This window comes from Mesitornis unicolor, unplaced genomic scaffold, assembly GCF_000695765.1.
Source record: "Mesitornis unicolor isolate BGI_N332 unplaced genomic scaffold, ASM69576v1 scaffold6250, whole genome shotgun sequence".
NCBI lineage: Eukaryota > Metazoa > Chordata > Aves > Mesitornithiformes > Mesitornithidae > Mesitornis > Mesitornis unicolor.
In genome coordinates, this window is record NW_010156170.1 from 103,048 (window position 1) to 121,960 (window position 18,913).

Genomic DNA, 18,913 nt, shown 5'->3' on the forward strand with positions numbered 1-18,913 from the left:
TGTGAAAGGGGTTTGTCAGGAGCTGCAAACATATCATGAGTGGCAACTGGGAACTACAACAGGACAGGCAGCAATTCCACTTGGATAGGCACTTTGGAACTGGATTGCCCCAAGGATCACTCAGGAAAGCCCAGCTACATCCTGCTGTAAGGTTTAAGGACCGTACTGGAAAAATACCCCACTAAAAACCTGTTTCCATGCACAATTTAAAAATGTTACAGGCAATCTTATGCAAGAAGTTTGCTTTAAAGTGAAAATTACACTGCAACAACTTCAGCTGCAGTACAGGACTAAAGATTTTATCTTTTTTTTTGTTTTAATTTTAGCAATGTTATTCTGTAGATTAAAAACAAAAAAAGACAGGACATTCAAACAATTGTGTTGCCATGATTTTCAGGCACATTGTTATTTGTCAGAGATGAGGGGCTAAGCGTACTGGAATCTAAGGTCACAAGTGCTCGAAATCTCTGAAGGCTCCTATGACTCAGATGAGAAAGAGCAACATGGGAAGTACCTGGAAATTAGTGAGCAGACCAATCCCGCTGTCAATAGCCATCCTCCGGATCACATAATTATCATGGACAAACTTGGTGTTACTGGTAGGCAGGTTAATCACCAGATCAATTTTCCCATCCCTTACCAGCCTGAAGAGACAATGCACAAGACAGTATCAGAGAGTGTGTTGCTTAACGAAAATCTGTGATGAATAGCACAGGCATGCAGGTAAACAACACTGAACATTTTCATTCGAGTTTAGTCTTACATCCCAAGAAAGGAAGGTTGAGGGGTTAAGGCACTAAGCTGCGACACAGGACTTTCGGCTTTATTTCTGTTCTATTCAGTGATGCAGAGCAATATTCAGCCCTCACACAGCTCAGCACAACTCTGTTAAAGGCATGACTGACTGTCACTAAAGGCTAAATATTCAGATCCTACATATCCTTGTGTGAAAATATAGCATGGAGCAACACATCCAAGCCATATCAAATAGGAGTGTTTAGTGAGGTGTTCATTGAGCCAAAGCCTTCCTGCTGTGGCAATTCCAGACAGAATCAAATAAAACAAAACTTTTAGATTGAATCCCACGTCCCATTGAATCACTATCATTGATCACAAGGCCAGCAATTTACCCCTGGATGTTCACACAAATTTTACAAGGTGAGTACTGCTTTTACCTCCTGACTGGAGGGAGGCTTGACCTCTGGTTTTCCTGCGATGGCCATGCCACAGGATTTGCTGGGATATCGTTAGCATTGAGCCAGTCCGAGGTTGCTTCTGTGGCATAAAGCTGGTAAAGGAAAAGAAAAACAGATTACTTACTACACGCTTCATAATCTCTAAACTTTTCATTTAACTCATGTGAGCCTGGCCCAACATACAGCCTGGTTTTTGGGTGTTTTTCCCCAGCACTAAGTTTTGAAAGGCAGAACTGCATATCTAGCAGTTACGCTAATGCCACTGAGAAACATAATACTTAAATATTTAATACTAAAAATCTGTCTCAAATTTTCTGTGGCTGTGTTGTTAGTTACCCTTCAGTAGGGATAGGGATGCAAAATGGTGCAGAAGAGTTATGAGAGGGATGTAAACACCAAAATTTCGTATTTCTGCAGCCTGTATCACTGAAGATGAAACACTATAAGACATTCTCTATGCAAAAGGCTTTCCCTTCCTCCCCTTCTGTCACACACAGCATCCTGATGGCATTTTTGTTTCTTGAAGAACTTAGAGGAGTTTATCATGTGACAACCCTGGTTGCAGGCCGATAGCAGAGCCAGTGTTGTTCTTGCCCTCGTTACAGTCCTGTGTGTTCAAATAAACGATCATGAAGAACTTGAGTTGGGTAACACCTGCTGGCTTTATGGATCACTCAGCTAAAAATTCCTCTTGTACTTTGCAAATGTCCTTCTTTCTCTACCTCCAAATAAACTCTGACATTCTTATTTCCTGTAGCAGGCTGAGTACTTTTCAGATTTTTGAAATTCTCTAGCTTTAAATAACCCAAACCACCTACCTTAAAACCTTCCTTGTGCAGTAGTTCTGCTATGCTGAGGAATCTGGGGCGGAAGGACTTCTGAAAGAGGAAGTTTATTAGATACAGCATCAAAGGTAGGATTTAGAAACAGTGTTTTGTTGGGCAACACGAAGCTCATCCAGACTGTGCTAAGCAGCAAGTACACCTTTCTGTGCTGAGTGTGTGTGTGTGTGTGTGTGTGTGTGTGTGCAAATGCACATAGGAGCGTCTGGCTGTGCCCATACAGAGCCATTCCAAGAAAACTGCTTGGATCCTGGAGCCCAGGTCACTCCCAGCTAAGACATATTTTGTTACTACGTCAGGGTAAGTGTTCTCATACTAAATCCAACTGCAACTACAGAAGATTTACTACTGCGATTTAGTATCTGGGCACTTGTCTTCTTGAATACACCAACTAGAGTCTCCCCAGCTCTTAATTAAATACCTTTTCAAACATTGCTCAAACATTTGGCCTTCTCTTCTGGCCAACAGATAACATATATGGACAGGCTTTGGGCTGCTTTAGGGTGCTCTGTTTGTAAATTCACATGCCTGTGTGTGCATGAGTTCATTTATAACTCCCATGGCCATATGGAAATGGAAAACACAGAACCACCCAGGAAGACTGGGACACCCTGTTCCCATGAGGACCCGAATGCTCAGATACCTAGAGTACCTTGGAAAGACTCTCTCAAAATGCATACCCAGCTCCAACATCACTGAGAAGAAGTAAAGATAAGATGATTTCCTTTAGACATCTGCACTTCAACAAGCCATTTCAGAGCAACAAGTGAGTGAAGATTTGACTCCAGCGTAACTTTCTGCAGGATGTTGAAGGTACAGCAGCGCAAAGATCAGATGCAACACATGCCCTTCTCATTGCCAAGGTAGGCCAAACCTCACTTTTAACCTTAGCCTGGTCTGGCCATTTGCAAGTAAAACTATTGCAAGCTCCCTTCTCTCTGCTGGAGCTACTGATGGCTTAACCTTTATGGGTAAGAGAGCAATACTCTGGAAGGCTGAACAATTTCATCTGAGGAGCACTCAGGAAAGAACCTCATTCTGAAAGCCATCTCATTCTGTACGCTAACTGGAAAACATAAATACACTATGTGACAGGGTTGGCAGCTTCCCAGACAGAGAGAACGGTTCTGCCTTCTGGTCAGGGGTGCTGGCTTTCACAACAGTATTATAAACTTCTATCAAACATGTACTGAACACTTGTGACACATAAAACAGCCTCTCCATGAGAAGAAATTACAGCTGTCAGCTTGCATTGGAGCAGCCTCAGATTTACAAGCTGGCTGAAAGAACCTGTGTAAGAAACCATTAGTTACTAAAGGTGAAAAGTACAAACAGATTTATTTAGTGCGAGATATTTATTGTAGGAGAATTGTATTCTTTTTACTTTATTGGAAAAGCTCTATTTCTTATAACCTCTCTCTCATGTTTGCTCGCATGCCTTGCTATTTGTAAAGGGCTACAATCCTCAGTTAATTCAACACAGCTACATCAGTTCTCACTAAGATCCAGCTCAAAACAAAGCCAGCTTCTCTCCTGTGATAATCTTGAATTCTGTATCCAAATCCACTGTGGGCATGTAAAATTTCCGGTACATAAGGAACCAAGGCAGAAGGTTGTCTTGAAACAACAGACTTGGGAGTGCTGGGATTTAAAAATAAAATACTCCGTCAATGCTTTCCGCATCTCATGGCCACCAGCACAGATGTAAGACAGATGCACTCCATCCCAGAGATATCACTGAATAGCCCAATCAGGAAAGAAAATAGAATGAGCTTTTCAACTCCTCTTCCACATAATATAAATTATTTAATGGTTTCAGCATCACAGATTTCTCAGAATTGTGAAAAGAGGTCAGATTATCAGCTTGCATAAACTGGCAGAGATTCCTTTGCCTAACAAGAAAGCTGTACTTCATTTACCCTGGGAGAGCACCAGGCCTTTAAAAATCTCAGGGAACGTCGACCTGCACAATGTCGGTGCTCACAAGCAAAGGACAGACAACGCAGCGGGCTTGCGGTCCCTGCTAGCTGCCCAACCTGCCTTGTGCTGTCCCACAGATGTCAAGGAGTGCTTGCCTGTTTGATCTCGAGGGTGATGATTTTGTTAGCAACAATTCTGTGTGGCCCTGACAGGATTACTGCTGGAACTGCAACCTGTACGTGCACCAACTCTTGCAGAGGGAAGCCCCTCCGCAAGGCTGGGTTCGTTACCTGGGCACATTGAGACCTGTTTGGACTGCAGATCGCAGTGCAGGCATTCGACTCTTGATCTGCAAAATACCCCCAAGGGAAGCATTTGCAAGGAAACAAAGATCTCCCTCTTTACTATTGTTAACCACATTTATTTGACTTTCACCCTCAAGAAGGCAGCCTCCTCTCATCTCAACATAATTAACAGCAATGAAATAAAAGTGCACTATAGCAGAAAACCTATGAGTCTAGACACTTTTGAGGGAAGCAGAACTCACCACCATTTGACTACTTCTTTCTCTCTTTGTAAGTCCTAAAAGTCCAGTCTAAAAATCAGAGCAAGCAGCTAATGATGAAGCAGTGAAGCCTTCAAAAGCTGAGTGCGTTTTGAGTCCACCAGCCACTGCAGATCAAACATAGCGCCTTCCTCAGAGACAACCAAGTGGGTTGCTGTACACGCTCCTGACAAGAATCAGCCCTGAGTGCACCAGAAGAGGTCGCAGAAACCCTCCCACAGTTTGAAAGCCAGGGGCCGCTGCCTGGGGAGGGACCTCCAGCCCATCAGCCCCCTCTCAGCAACGCTACTTAAACATTAAGTGATCACAGACAGGGGTGACCTGGCATCTGTCCTTCTGAGCCTGTATTTCCCCTCCGAGGATACACTGACAACTTTGCCAGTGTGAGGTACATGACCCCGTGGTTGTTATTAAAGTGAGAACAATGCTGCTCGTGTTCACAGCCCACCTTGTGCCTCGATCCTTGCTCCTCCTGTTTCTGCAGCGAGGGGCTCCTCTTTCCCCAGCCTGTCCTACTCAGGGAAGAGCACTTCATCTACACGTCAGGACTAGGTCAGGTTTTAAACCTTCCCTTCCTACAAGGCTTTATTTCCCCTCTGCCTGCAAACCTGGCAGGTTTCAAAAGAGAGCACTGAGAAAAAGGTAGGTGACAAACTCCAAGAGTTTGGTTCTCGGCACTAACTTTGCACTTCTCGTTTTGGAGTTTAATTATGTAAGAAATATGCCGAGATGAAGAGAGACCTTTAAGCGATTGATCTGCTGTTTTCAAGTTTCTTTTGCAAGAAAATTAACTGTAAACCACTCATTAAAATGGACAGAATCTTGTTACTTTTAAAAGGTTTGAGGGGGTTGGGCTTTTGGGGTTGTTCTATCTTTTTCTTCCTTCTTTTTTTTTTCCTGAAGACCTTTGTACAAAGAACATTTGGCTCAGTTTAACAGATACTGACACAGAACCTACATAAATGCTTTCTATAGCTAAAATTACTCTTTGCTGCCTGTTCCCTTTTAGCTGCTATCAGGAAAATAGGCTTACATTTTAAACACTGGGCTCTCTCGGTTTTTTTCTCCTGGCATTTCTTTACTCCTTTTTTAAACGCTGTTGTAAAATCTGCAGTGATTAGATATATGATAGGCCTACAGTACCAACTACCCAGAGTTCCGTATTAAACTTTTAAACTCTGTCTAGGTAGCAAGCAAAGACTTTTCTGCTAATTTAAGGTAATTCAGAGCAAAAGCTTCAGCCCACAGATGTGTGTACAGATGTATATACTCAAGGACTGAGCAATAATCTGTGTTAGCAGAAGTCATGTTCCTTTCTGGCCACTTTTCACACCCTTCCTTCACATGCTCTGCTGGCACAGACAGCCCAACATATTTTTCCCACCTCAGTTGTCTGACAGAGAAATGAATCTATTCTAATTTTTGTTTTATTTGCTGTATGCAATCATGTAGGGCACAAGCTTATTACAAGCATAATGGGGAAATGGCAAGAGGCAATCAGTTGTCTTCACAGGGCCTAAGCATGTTCTAGTTGCTGTGGAAGTATCTGAATTTTTGAGGAACATAAACACATCTCAAAGTTTACAAGCATATCTGACTCCAGCACCTCCCACAGTTGGTAACCAGCCTGTGATAAAACACAAATGCTTTTTGCTTTTCTGCCTAGCTACCTTTTCATCCTGAAACACACATCCTTCTTACTGGTAAAGAATTACGAATGGTGCGGGGCTGCTCCTAAGGCAAACCCATCAGCAACTCCCTCACATGAAGACTGTTTGCAGAAGCCATTGCACTGAAGGACATAATGACACCATTTAAACTTTGTCACATATAGCACCTCTGGGGGATGCTGACAGTAAGAAATGAAACCCTAAAGTCGAAGCTCTAGTCTGCTATGGATTCAGTGGACCTGCAGAATGTGTCTGAGAGACAGTCCCTAAGAGCAGAGTGCTCCGGCAAGATACAGAAACCAGAAACATCACCACACAAATTTTGCATTGGTTCTTCCTTTGAGCTACTTACTCCTAGCTGACAGGAGCTGCATGGTAGGGAGCAGTATTGGCCACACACCATCATCAAACAGGGAAAGGAATAAAGGCAGCCATGTCTCTAGGCAGCCAGGAAAGCAGGCTGCGGGGTGAAGAGTGCTGTCCTTTAACCCCTCAGCCCACTGCACTCAAGCATATTCCCATTGTGACTCTAATGAGGAGAGGAACGTGACAGTGCCATACCTGTTACACCAATAACTAGCCCCACAACATGATGTTTTCTACAATGTCAGATGATGCTACAGCTCTGCTTGGAATGAAATACGTGCATCTATGGGGAAAGCTTAGCAGGTCCAGCTTTGCAGTATGGAAACTGTTACGCTGCTTTGTGGGGTGTGGAGGGGAACTGGTTTCAAAAGGACAAGAGGCAATGTACAGACCAAGGGAGTTTATAAGTCAGGATTGGAAAGTATCATCCCCAGGGCTTCCTCTTGGGAGGGAGCAAGGAGCAGGCTCTAAGCTCTAGCTGGGACCTTTCTCTGAACTGATCATCTACAGGCTTTGCTCCCTGCAGGAAGGTGACTTCTAACTCTCTGATTCCAGGCCTTCGCTTGCAGCAATCTTCTGCAGCTCCCAGTAGAAACTACCAGGAGCCAGAGGGAAAAATCAAACCAAACCAAACCAGCCCCAGGGAATCCAGTAAAGATCTCTCCATGGTGTTTGCTTCTTACTGTCTTACTGCACTTCAAGATGGATTGCAGAGAAACGCATTTAAGCCATAAGACACACGAACAAAAACAAAGCAACTGTTACCGAGTTCCTCTGTGTCAGTCCTTTCTCAGCTTTGATTTTCAGGACTCACCTGGATTCCAATCAAAATTCCTTCCTTAGGAAATGTAAATCCTGTGGCCAGCATAGCCTTCTGGAAGGCAGAGTACACATCCTCCCCGAAGCCTGCGACCTGAGAAAAGGCACAAAGGCAGCATGAGGGGGAAGACCCAAAACCAACCCAAAAATATTACTTTAAAAGGAATCAGGAATGGCATTTTTAAATGGGGTCTTTTGATTTCTTCGTGCAGAATCAGAGTGCTTTTGCACGGAGTCTGCAGGCAGGGGTCGGGGGGAATAAATCAGAAAAATCATTGCAGACAAATCTCATCATTTTAATGAAGCAACAATAAAGGAACAAATAACGCCTTAGTTTCAAACAGCACACCAAGGAGTAACAACAATTGATTCTTCTGAGTTATGGGAATGCTGTACACAGCCTCTGCTCCAATGTCTGTGAGCGCACTGCAAATTGTTTAACATTACAATACGCTTAAACACCAGTGAGTGTTCTGCACGCAAGCATGTTTCTGTGTGTGTACACTGCAACCTGTGGTAAGACAGTGCTTGTGCTGTCATGTAATTCTGGCATTTTTTAATTAAGATAAACCACAGCGTATAAAGATCCTTTTCCATTAGATGTCCATAGAGGTACAAAATTCAAGTAAAGTATTAGTATGTACTTAGGAAAACAATAAAGCAATCATGCCAATTCATAATAATTTATTTTACATAAACAAAAACTTGATAAAGAAATCAATAAAAATAATTTAGGAGTTCATCATTCAGAACTGCCTGCGGAGCTCAGTTGCTTACAGACTGTCATACAGGAATGATCTTCTGAAAGAACTAAACTATTTCTTACCAGAATTTGAAATTCTGATGACAAAAAGAAGAATACCCGAGTTTCTGTGAAAGTTGAAAAGGAATAACAACCAAACAACCAGAAAAAGCACCACACAGCCCTCACTTCTGGCCAACTGCACACTTGTTGAAAAACAGTCAGAAGAAAAAGCTGTCAGATTCTTCTCTTTGAGATAACAAATCTACACCCAGATACAGATGGGATAAAGGGGCTGATTGAGAATTGCTCTCCCATTTTCCTCTTATGGTCCTTCCCATCAGAGAACGAGCCCTCACATTCATGGTCTCACTGTTACCATGGTGAGCAGGAACCAATATTTCACATATGAAGAAGAACAAATGATGATTTCCCAGATCTTCGGAAGTAAAAAAAGAAAAACTCAACCAAATAAGAATGCCTCAAGGGGAGGGATAAAAAAAAATCATGACAGCTAGTATCAGCTTTTCTCTACAAACTCATCCTTGAGTGCTCAGACTGCTCTACAGTTCCTTCTGGCCGAGGGGTTACGCATGTCCTGGACTCTCCAGGCTGGTGGACAGCCCCTTGTAGGCTTGGACCAGGGGTTTCCAGTCTGCCAGGCAAGGTTTCTCATCATGGTGCGGTCAAAGCAGCCACAGTACCTAAAGGGACCCCCAGCGCTGTGTCTTCTACCGTTGTGGGAACCACGACTTGCAGCAAAACACATCTCTGGCAGACAGATATGACAAATTCGAGCCCAAATCAAGCCATGTGTGTGAAAAATGTCTTTGAGGAATAATTGAGTACTTTATCCAAAGGCAGTTATTATCCTTACTTCGCTCATAAGAAAGACTTTCATAACTGTCACATTTTATGGCATTTGTGAATATGGATCTTTCCAACTCATAAAATTTAATAATCCCTCCTTTATGGCCAAGGTAATCTCTAACTCCTTATAAAGCTCAGAAAAATAATTCTCACCATTAGTTACATTTTTGGGTTGGTTTTATTTTTTGGTTATGTTTTTTTATTGTTTTGGACTTTGTGGGTTTTTTTTCCTGTGGGGCAGTGGTTCTGCGTAGTCAATTCTATCCTGACAACAAGGAAGTCACGGAAATCACTTGGCTTTTTTCATTAACTACACTGGAAGGAAACCTCCTGCAATACTGATTTCCCCCACATTATGAAGAGCAAAATAAAGTAATTCTGTAGAGATGTAGGACACCTAAGTCTGTTCTTACCTCGTATCTGGGCATAGTGTTTTATTCATAGTAAAATGATGAGTCCTACAGCTCATGTAGACATATCCAAGCTCATATCAAATGGAGCACCCAGGCTCTGCCACCCGCCTGACAACGGCAGAGCAGAGTCAAGCCTAATCAAATTGCCTCATTACTTAATCACTTCCCAAGTGGCCTTTCTAGCCCAGAATAAGTCTTTTGCTACTGCAGTTCTTTTCTGGAAATAACAGAGCAAGCAAGTTTAAAGATAGCTTGGATATATCTACACAAGCTATTGACAGCTCAGCAGTAACTCAGAAACAAGCCTCTCTGTTTCACATGAGTTAATATCTCTTCAAATGATGTAGATAGAAACCTCTACCTCTTGAGGGCTGAAGGCTCCCACCAGTGCTGAGCCTTCACAGGAAGAACAGCTTTGTACCTTTACAGTGTGCTGTGCGTACACCACAGACATTTTGGAAGCACCTCCCAACCCTGCTGTAGAAAGAGTAAGCAGTCCAGTCTCCCCCTCATCCTCCTGACAGTCAGTACTGCAGACAGCACATTTTGTTCACTCTTTCTCGCCTTTTGCACCCTGGGACATGCTTTGACGGTTACCAGGCAACAACAAAAACATCGCCACAGATATTTGTTGCCTTTAAGTGACTAGCACGTTCCCAGACCAAACACTCACGACCCGGAGTCTCGATCTTGCTATTCTGGCATGTGTCGATGGGAGGGTTTGAAAGCTGTAAGCACTTGTGTGTTTAGAAGCAGGCGATTCATAAAATGGACAGACGCGACAAGAACCTCCCAGAACCCAACCGCTCTCAGATAAACTCATTTCAGGCTGCCACACCAACCAGGTCCACCTCAGGGAGCTGACGTGCAGGTAAAGAGGGACATCCAGTGGTTGAAAAGTCCGGGTTATCCCAGGCAATGTGTTTTCACAGCTAAGAAAGATGGTTTTGATCTTCTGAAGAAGCTACAGGTGCCATCATGATTCAGGCAGTAATAAGATCACTTTCAAAGATTCATGATGTTTAAAGGCAATTTTGTTCAGAAGGAAAAAGCAAATTTAAAAGATACCTCCCCAGTAGAGGCCATTTCACATCGGAGAACAGGATCAGCATCTCTCAGCCGAGACCACGAAAACACTGGGGCCTGGTGAAATAAAGAGGAGGGAGGGAGAAAGAGAATGAAAATCTAATGGATCATTAAAAATAATAATAATCAGCTACGCTTGGAAGTGACAGAAAGAGATGGACACGAATTAATCCCAAAAAGGCACTGGTCAAGGCTGATAAGCAAAGGAGTGCTTGGCAAATGAGTTCCCCCAGCATCTTGATGAAGGACTGGAACAAGTAAATACGCATTTCACCAATGAATCGTTCTTTTAACTCTTGCAGTCCTGCTGACAGTCTGACGGTGGATTTCTAATCCGTGGTAGCCCTCTATCATTATCATTTTTAGGACACATTTTAAAACAGAAAGGCTGTGAAGCATCCATATAATTCATGAAATAAGGAGAGATACCATCCCAGAGCCAGTCAGTTCTTCCGAGAAAACTGTTCTCCAACAGAAATCTTTCACTTACAGGAATCAAACTATTCCACAAGAATGCACTCTTGTGGTGTACAACAGACGAAACTTCACAAATTATTTTCATATTTCTCTACTTCCCCCCATAACACCTGTGTTTTATTTATTATTATTAATATTAAATCATTATCTGAGGACTTGGGTCACTGGGGTCTCTGAGTTCTCTTGTCTAATTTAAATAAAGGGAGGGAAGAGAGAAAGACATTTTATGTTAAAGAGCCAAAGACCGCATGTGGCAAACATGCAACAGATTTTCTGCTAAGGGATAATTTTTTATAGGGCTTCTCTACATCTTAGGATACTGATGGCATTTTCATAATGACAGCATCCTTGCTGCTTACAAAATAATCTGTTTTTAAATTAAATCCAAAGACACAATTCTGTTCCTTGAAGTCTCTGAGGGTAACACTGCAGACAAGACAGCTGCTGTTTCAGGACACCCAACAATGACCAATTAAAATGTGACAGTGGAAATCCTTTGTGAAAGGTTTATCAAAAAAACTCATGCGTCTTTATGACTTTCAGATCAGTTTTCCTTCTTCTATAAGTAAAGAGAAAACTCTTACAGTGGCCAATTCTACAGTCTCAAGCTAACATATGGCAGTCAAGGTGGATTATTTTTAATGCACAGATTGCCTTGGAAGGTAACAAGCAACAAAGCCTCCCACCAGCTCCCGAACTTTTGCCTGCCATAGACGTGAAACGTGCATCAGCAGGAGCAAACTCTGGCACTGCAAATCAGTCCTATTTAAAACACAGTCAGTCATGCTTTATCCAGGATTTAATCTTGGTCAGGCCATGATACTTGTGTCACTCTGCAAGCAAACGTGCCAAGACAATTTCACTCACTAAGGCTAAAACGGTTTGACTCTGAATCCACAAAGGAGCTATGCCGAGAAAGAAGAATAGAGTTTCATATTCTCTCTTCAGAGCATTTGAGAACTGCTGGAGAAACAAAATCTCATTTCCATGCAAATATTCCTAGCAACAAAAACGTAAGAGGACAGAAAATACGATTCATGAATACAAGAATCAGGCTTAACCAGAACATTTTTCAAAGTTTAGCATTTCCAAAGGTATTAGCAGGGTTTTTTTATACTAGACAAATCTACACAAAACACAAGTGGTACAAAAGGCTTCGTAGTTTTCAAGAATACAGTTGGGTTTTTCAATCTGTAGCCAGCATTCCCAGGAGAGAGAAAATTCTTGACAGTTTAGCTAACAACAGTGCAAAAGCCCCAGGTCTAAATAATAGAAATTTATAACAATAAATAAGACTCACAAAATAAAAGAGTCTCAGATTAGAATTTCAGATAATGCCTATCAGCGGCATCAAAATAAAATGTAAAGCTACTTTTAGACTGGCTGGCTTACCAAGAACCTGAGCTGGCTTGGGCCAGAGATTTGGCTTGCATTTTAATGAGTCTGAACATTTTGTTAGTAAAAAGATGTCAGATGTTTCCTGCTTCCTCCATTTTCACTTGATATGGACGCAAGTTTCTGTATAAACAATCCTCATTATCCATTTTATTTTCTGGACTGCTGTTCTAGATTTTTATGATTAGGAACTTAGGTTATTTTTTTTTTTCTTCCATTAAACATTCAAAAATATCTGCAGTACACTTTGGTGTCTTGAGTGCCACATAAGCTCGGTAATTATGACAAGGAAAATCTTGGCCCCACTGAAATCAAAGGATCCAAGACTTTCATCCCCATTATAACTCATGGTGAATATAAAGGCAATTCCATGCACTCAATAGCTCATGTCCCAGTCCTGAGGATAAGATCTGGAGGGGGCACTCAAAACACAAATCTGTGCATGTCCGCACATATATTAGACAGGATTTTGAAACAGCCTGAACCTCAGTGCTCAGTTCTGCAAGTGTGCATTTATTATGCAGCTCATAAACACGATTCAGAATAGGTCAGAAGTAAGAAATAAAGGAAGATTGATTTTGTTAATAATCACTGGATAATTTTCCTTTGATTTTTCTCTAAAATTCTCGACATACGTTATCCTGACAGAAACTACAAAAGGTCAATTTTGCCTTTGGCCAGTGAGCAAACTGTTCTCTCTGGGCATTAAAGTACTAATTGCCCACTAATATGCTGGGTGCTGGCTCTGATGTGGGGAAGGGGGTTGGTGATTTTGTTAAAAAATCATACCTTAATCCCAATATATGTGGATGGAATCATGGGAAGTTCCAGTGTGGGGAGTGATGACTCATTAACCTCTTTTCCAATCATCACTTTTGTAGCCGCATCGATGAAGTCCACACCCAGAGCCTTTGACACGAAAGGGAAGGAGCGTGAAGCCCGCAAGTTGCACTCTATCACCTGATGGGATTCAAGAGGAGAAACACCAGTGAAGAAATAGATTTATTCATATTTCTGGACATTAGTCTGCACTCATCTTGGCAGAGATGCTCTTCAGATTGCCAAATAAGAGACACAGAAGTTGTGTTCAATATTACAAACAGTGATGAGGGATGCGTCAGCTTGAAACACAAGGAGCCTGATGTTCTGCAACTCAGTTTCAGCTCTACTGTCTGCAAATTAGAACTGAGAGCAATCCAAAGTTCACTTTGGAAAATGTGTCGTACTATACCCTAAATTAATGGGCAAGAGGCATGGAAACCTGTGCACAGGCACTAGGCACAACCTTTAGAAGCCCACCTTGTTCTTTACCCATGGTAATGGCACTTCATGAACGACTGGGCTATCCTCACCGACTTTTCTTATCTATATGTGCAAGCCATTCAGTGACCCAGAAAAGACACAAGTTCTGTAAACTGCTGAGAAGTGCACCATGGAGTTCATTAGCAAAAGAGGAACTGCTGTAAGTCAGAATGAAGGGGGGGCAAGAATAGGTAAGTTAAGACAGAATGGAAAAGCGGGGTTTATCCAGGGAAAAGGCAAGCACAGCTGAGGGAAAGCAAGGAAGGAAAAACTCTGTTCTGTCCCTCTGTGGAAATTGTGAATAAACTAGGCATGAAACAGAAGACAGGGGAAGAATGGTAAGTACATTTTTCTCAACTAATAGCCCAAACAGGATCTTTCACTAATAATGCCTCTCTTCTGCACCGCCTCAGGTTTTCCTTCCAGTCACTGCTTCCTCAGTCGTACTCTGCTCACATTCCTCTGACTTTCTTCCATTAGCAACAGAAAGCCAAATGTCACCCATAAAGGGCCAGACATCTGGTGTACTTGTGTTACTGATAGCTACTGGGACCACACTATTTAGATAACCATCTTAACGGCTTTTACTAAAGGCTTAAACACTTAAATTGTCTTGCTTGCTTTCTGATGCCTTGGAAGGCTTAGTTTAACAATCAAAATAGTTAAAGATGAGAGAAGGCATCAGATATCTAAAAGCAATGACAATCATTCATAGGATGAGGCACAGGTCCCAGTGCTGTCCATCATATTCAAAACTGATCATTTTGGGAAGGGCAGCAGCTCACAGTGAAACAAATCTAGTGCTAACAGACAGTGCAACCAGACTCACTTCACCCTCAAAGTGAAGGCAGGGAAGGATGCTCTTTCCCACATAGAGAGGGAGAGCTGTGTGACTAGGGGTGGCACAGATGAGGCCCATGTCAGACAAGGCAGGCTAGAAACCCACAGCTGCCACTACCACTGAGTTTCCATGGCAGGGACCGCAGGAACCGTGCACCTAACTGTTCAAAGCAGAGCCTGGCTTCAACAGTCACAAGAGCTCTTACCAGCACATCATTGCCTCGCACCAGGAACTGAATGTTGAATGGACCCGAGATGGCAAAGGCATTTGCAATCTTTTTTGTAGCAGCTTTTACCTATAAAAATGAAGTAAAAATTTGTGTATACATAATGAATAAATAAATCCCACAAAACAGACAGCATCACGGCAATAAATCACCTCATGTGTTGGTTCCTTTAAATGTTTTATCTCTCTGCCCTAGCATATTTTTATCTATATCCTCATTTTGGCAGTAGCATTATCTTTCAGAAGCAAACATGTTTAATTTGCCTCGTAACCTAGAGCCCGAAGCAATATTTGAGGGCAGAAGTAAAAACCAGCTTTGTGTGTGTGTGAAAAAACAGGGGAAAGAAGGAGAGAGAATAAAAGCTTGCCCTGTTTATAGACGTTTCCACATCACACACGGGAGCCTTTATACCTTTTTTGGTGAAACAACGATATTCTCCCATTTGAGATTACCCACTCAGTTTTACAAGCGTCCCAAAAGTCTTTCACCAACACGTCTGTCCCATCACAGAGCAGTGGGAGCTGTCTCAGCAGATCTACTGTGGAACAAACTGGGAGAAAACACTACGGTCTTGTTTTCTAGTCTCGTCAAGAAATCACATGCCATTTGAATAGCTTTACTCCAGGAGAGGACTATTTTCAGAAACAAGGCCTTGGACACTCTTGTAAGAAGAGCTGGAGCACAGACCATTGCATTACAGCTCTTGCTAGCTTCCAAGCAAACTCTTAACAGGAGGACATCACAGAGGATGGCACCTTTCATTTAAGAAAACGCAATTTCATTTAGAAAATGCAATGTTGACAACGAACTCTGTGTCACTAGGTTTCTCCTTCAAAGGGGAAAAAAAAACCAATCAAGATTAGGTGAGGTTTGTTCATCCTAATACCCTTTCTACCCTAGCTAGAAAAAACACACCTGATAATCCTTCAAGGATTCTTTGGAATCTGTGGAAAGTGAACTGTGGCATCTATATGAACTAGGCAATCCTCTACTGCTGTAGGGGTTCTACACCAGTGAAACAAAACCAGATCCCCATTGAAGTGAAAAAAAAAAACAATCAAGATTAGGTGAGGTTCGTTCATCCTAATACCCTAGCTAGAAAAAACACACCTGGATAATCCTTCAAGGATTCTTTGGAATCTGTGGAAAGTGAACTGTGGCATCTATATGAACTAGGCAATCCTCTACTGCTGTAGGGGTTCTACACCAGTGAAACAAAACCAGATCCCCATTGAAGTGTCTACATCTACTGCTTAAAGTAATGGGATACAGTTCAGACGATCCTATGTACAGTCACAGGGGGCACACTGACTCCCTATACTTGCACATATCATACTGGCCTTTAAAAAGCATTGGTGATTTGATTTTTTCCAATGGTGAATGAGTTCTCCCAAGCAAACAGGGCAAGCAGATTCAAACTTTTCTTTTCTTTTTTCTTCTTTTCAGTGCTGGTGCAACACCTACCTTTTCCAAGGCTCCCTGGCTAATAGTCTGTGCAGGTAACACAAGAGTGGCATCTCCAGAGTGAACTCCTGCGTCCTCCACGTGCTCTGAAATAGCGTGTGCAATAACCTGCATACAGTAACAGGAGAGCAGTTAGTCATCCCGTCCTCTCCTCTCCAGCCCAGCACAGTCTCCTGAAGAGAGCTGTAGCCAAAAGAGGATAAAGACAGGGGAAAGAAAAGGGATTCCCACGAGTTTTGGGAAAAGAGGCCTGAAGCAGACACAAGGCAGATGAACAAGAGGATCACGTTAGGGTCTTTCACATCGGAGTTAAGCAAATGTGATAAACCCACCACAGTCTGGAGATCCTAAGGCTTCCTTCTAACACACATTGGCTCAGAAGGTAAAAGCTAATTAGGCTTTAAACTAGCTTTTTAGGTCCTGCTTGCCATAAACACAAAAAAGTTGTCATTCCCCATAGAAACAAGTATGGTTTAACATCATTTGTACATTATTTCCCCCTGCCTTTTTTTTGTGGTGTTTTAATCATGGAGAAAAGCAAGCGGAGGAAATTCAGGCTTAAGGATTAAAACTGAATGAATTACATCAAGGCACACCACCTCTATACTGAAAAAGTAATCTTGTCTGCTGGTTAAAAATGAAGACTGAAAACAGAGTATGTCTGTTAAATGAGAAGTTTGGGATTTTTTTTTTGTGAGAACTGCCTTTGATTGGTAATGAAACGCAAGGTGAATTTGCAATGATAAAACAACTCTGGTAATATTGCAACACATGCTGATACAATTCTGATGAAAAAAGCGTGTGAAGCCAGTGATTTGCAAATCCAGTAAAACACATATTCTAAAGGATTCGTTCACATGGTTAAGCAATGCTTAAGAAAATAAACTTTTTCAGTATATACAATACGGTGGGTTGGGCTTTTCAAGCATGATGGTTTTGAACGTAAGATGAATTCACCTTTTCTTGTTTCTCTGCTCTTCCCAGCGTGAATCCATGGCTGTACAGTAAATCATTCAAACAACACATTTTTTGCAAATCTCTGATCCTGGCAATCAATTTTAATATTAAAGAAAAGCAAAGTTCTTACTCTTCCTGCCTTGGCTACAGCATCCATTTCCACCTCACGGGCATCTTCAATAAACTTAGTGAGTACCACAGGGTGATTCTGTCATCAGACAAGACAAAAGAAGGAAGTCTTTATTCAAGAGTATTTGGGGACCTTCCAAGCACTCCACTAGCTGGAAAACCTTTGGAAGCAGAATCCCACGACACCAATCTATTAATATCTTTATTTCCACACATAAGTGGTCTTATGGCCCAGGGAAACACGGGTCAAAACCACAAAGAGCTTTTCAGTGAGATCATGGCACAGATAAGACAGTGGGACAAATGCATGGATCCAGTGACTTCTGATCCTGTTCCAAAGAGAGGCCTTACCTCCAAGATCCTCAATTCTTCCTCCCTCTGACCTTCCAGCCACCTCACTGGACACACTGCTTCACAAAGGAACTGATTCTTGCCATACTTAATGACTTTGTATAGTGGCTGTTTGCTATTTTAAAGAGTCACGTATTTTAGGCAACTGATCCGTTCCGTTCTCATTTCTCTGCCTGGTTTCCTAAGTTTCCCCGGGAGAAGTTGCCACTAATTATAGCTGGGCAGGAACAACCTGTCCTTGATTCTCAACAGTTCCCTGGTGTACATTGTTCTCCTTCCTCTTCTTCCTGCCTATCTCTGGGATGCTAGCACACGCTTCCCACTCTCCTCTAATGCTTTCTCCTTCCAGCCACCTGCTCCAACAGGCAGTTAAAAACATCTCATCCACATTCTTCCTGGCCAGCTTTATGTGTCAACATTTTACCTCTCCGATCCACTATTATCTGTCTGTTATTTATTAGGGAATAAAACGGAATAAATGACAGTCTGTGCATGCTCAGAAGGCTCCTCTTGAAAAAATATAAAGCAACTCCAAAAGTTACAAGACACAATTCCCTACATTTATCAGTGCAAGGGTAAATTCACAGGCAAGGACAATGCTGCAGCCTACACTGCTTCATAAATTTAGTGGCTTGTGTCCTGTAACTTTCTGTCTTGCTGCAGTTTTTCACCAGATTTTATATGTGCATACAGCCTTGTTTACTCCAATCTCTCTCAACTCACACAAAAAGTTTTGAACATTACTGACAACATAAACACCATAATGACACAACACCATAACAGCAAAGTAGATAAAGCAACAGAACCACACTGGCCAGAGACTTTATCTGGAGATGCTCTGTTGGATGGAACAGAACTAGGTAAGGCTTTGTAACCAGAAAAATGACATCTACGTCCCACAAGGATGCTCAGGTTCAATTGTATGCTGACAACTAATACTGCTAGCTTCTGTGGAACCAGTCATAGGCCACAAAGCCTTGAAGAGACTGAAAACTCCCTAATTCAGAAGCAGAATACAGTACTACTGCTCTGGCTCGCTTTTTGCTAGCTTAGCTTCAATTATACTATAGCTTTTGTCAATATAAACACTGGATGAAGAAAGAAGTCTTCCCTTAGCAGCCTGACTACACTAACAAAAATTTATCATGTGAGTCCCTGCAGGATCAGGGCCAGAGCACCCAAAAACTCACGGTGTGCAACTGGTCCTGTTTACAGCAGACATCAGTGCCTTATTGTGTAGCAGAACTGGGCATCATAAGGATCCCATGGGAACATCCACTCT

At 42.2% G+C, this 18,913-nt stretch overlaps 1 protein-coding gene across 1 annotated transcript in view; it reads right to left on the reverse strand.

Moving 5' to 3' along the window:
• LOC104538138 (carbamoyl-phosphate synthase [ammonia], mitochondrial-like) overlaps positions 1-18,913 on the reverse strand; it is a gene marked incomplete at its 5' end in the record, with an annotated part of 24,435 nt that overhangs the window by 837 nt on the left and 4,685 nt on the right. Inside the window, 9 exons of the mRNA XM_010181269.1 lie at positions 515-644; positions 1,176-1,288; positions 2,015-2,074; positions 7,374-7,472; positions 10,472-10,546; positions 13,151-13,321; positions 14,710-14,799; positions 16,195-16,302; positions 17,282-17,359. Of these exons, the coding sequence (XP_010179571.1) occupies positions 515-644; positions 1,176-1,288; positions 2,015-2,074; positions 7,374-7,472; positions 10,472-10,546; positions 13,151-13,321; positions 14,710-14,799; positions 16,195-16,302; positions 17,282-17,359 (924 nt within the window). The remainder of the gene's footprint in view (positions 1-514; positions 645-1,175; positions 1,289-2,014; positions 2,075-7,373; positions 7,473-10,471; positions 10,547-13,150; positions 13,322-14,709; positions 14,800-16,194; positions 16,303-17,281; positions 17,360-18,913) is intronic.